At 31.3% G+C, this 1,990-nt stretch overlaps 1 protein-coding gene across 1 annotated transcript; it reads right to left on the reverse strand.

Annotated features, from left to right (window-relative positions):
* Nucleotides 1–577: 577 nt before the first annotated feature.
* On the reverse strand, nt 578–1,720 carry LOC142228525 (venom allergen-1-like). The gene is made up of 3 exons (XM_075298974.1): nt 1,528–1,720; nt 1,077–1,471; nt 578–1,011 (listed from the first exon to the last, which is right to left on the reverse strand). The coding sequence occupies exons 1-3, from the start codon at nt 1,654–1,656 to the stop codon at nt 756–758; spliced, it is 780 nt and encodes a 259-aa protein (XP_075155089.1). The 5' UTR covers nt 1,657–1,720; the 3' UTR covers nt 578–755.
* Nucleotides 1,721–1,990: the final 270 nt, after the last annotated feature.

Raw genomic sequence — 1,990 nt, forward strand, 5'->3', positions numbered from 1 at the left:
ATAAAATATTGACAAAATTTTCTATAGAAATAAAATTTTGACAAAATTTTCTATAGAAATAAAATTTTGACAAAATTTTCTATAGAAATAAAATTTTGACAAAAATTTTTATGGAAATAAATTTTAAAAAAAATTTTTATAGAAATAAAATTTGATCGAATTTTCTATAGAAATAAAATTTTGATCAAATTTTCTATAGAAATAAAATTTTGACAAAAATTTCTATAGAAATAAAATTTTGATAAAATTATTTATCTTACAAAATTTTCTATTGGAATACAGTTTTGACAATTTGATTCCATTTAATAATTAATTTTTCGTTTTGAATAATACTAGCAAATATTTTATCGCGTCTGCTGAGAACAATTTTCAATTAGGTTTTGGAAATTTCCATTATTTTATTTGATCTTACTGTGTATATCACGTCAAAAGAACTTATTGTGAAGTAAAAAATAAGTCCATCTCTAGAAGAACATTTTTAGAATATCTTTCAAAGGAATATCTTTCAAAGTTTTTTGCTGGTTAAAATTGACATTCCTTAGAACAATATAACAAGAATACTTTTAGGCGCTCTCGATTAAATAGTTCTATTTTTTCTTTTCATTTGAAAGACGAATTTTTATTGCAATAAAGAACCCTTTCATTCTTAGGCTAATTAAAATAAGATCGAGACTAATTATTTTGTAGGTTAGTCCCATGAATGGAGACCGATTAACGCCCATTGTACCTCACTTTTATAGCAAGGCCACTTATTATTAGAACCATTTATTCACGGCATATTTCTCATACATCGAGCACAAATTTGGATATAGAGGATTTCTACCAGTTGTGCAATGTAGGCCAGCAACAGGACAAGATTCGTAAATTGGATGATCAATAACATTTGTGGTGGCATAGTTACAGGCCACCAAATAGGATTTATAGGGTTTTCCCATTACAGAATATGTTGCAGCAGCACAGCCTATCCGGATATTACGATCGGCTACCATTACAGTAAAATGGCCAATTGCTCTGTAAAATGAAAAATAAATCATTTTTGTATATTTTCCTCACAAATTCACTTTTCCATTACATACGGTCCTTTGTACAATCGTGGGAATTTATTAATGTAACTCATTTTGCTATGTTTGACCTCACTGTACCATAAGTTCACTGTCTTTGTCAACATATCGGTATGATTAGCAACCCCAAAAAAACCTCTCCAAGCCAAATTCTGTCCGGAATATTTAAAGGATCCTGTATTACGGCACATATCATGACGCATCGAACATTGACGGACATTAAGAGACGCTATGTAAGCCAATTCATCATCCCATTGCATGGTGGCCATGCGACAAGCGGGCTTATGATTTTCATCACCTCCTCCAGCAATCCAATTGCGCTTTTCATTATGAGCATTAACGATAATGGATTTTAGGTCAGCACTCATTTTGACCATTATTGCATCAGGGGGACAGGAGGCGGCAAATTTCTAAAGGCAAAGAAAATTATTATCACGATTTTAGGAACTTCCATTGCAATACTTACTCCACTATGACCACAAGCTATATGCTGTAATCCTTCTCTGCACAAGGCTGGGGAACAATAATCCACAGCGGAAACGGAAATCAATGCAGTCATCGCTGCAATTGAGATTAAAACATAATATTGATGCATTTTTTCCGTTTGTCTTCTCAAAGAGTAATCTCTTGCATCGAAAGCTGAAAATAACTACTCATTTGCCAACAGATGCAAAACGTTTTTATAAGAATGAAATAAAAATTCCATTTTCTTATCTGTTTGATAAGAATACCATATGAGTAACGATTTTATCTTTAGATGTCTAATTAAAATTTTCCTACCATTTATGACGTTATAAATCACACTCTTATTTTGATTTCCATGGGAGTATGAGTAATCACCATTGGCTCTTCTCTTAAGAGAGCGATAATTATACTGAGATATTGAACTTTATCCAATTGACAAATAAAGATGAGAAAATTATGACAGG

Source organism: Haematobia irritans, chromosome 3 (genome assembly GCF_050003625.1).
Source record: "Haematobia irritans isolate KBUSLIRL chromosome 3, ASM5000362v1, whole genome shotgun sequence".
In the NCBI taxonomy this organism is placed as follows: Eukaryota; Metazoa; Arthropoda; class Insecta; order Diptera; family Muscidae; genus Haematobia; species Haematobia irritans.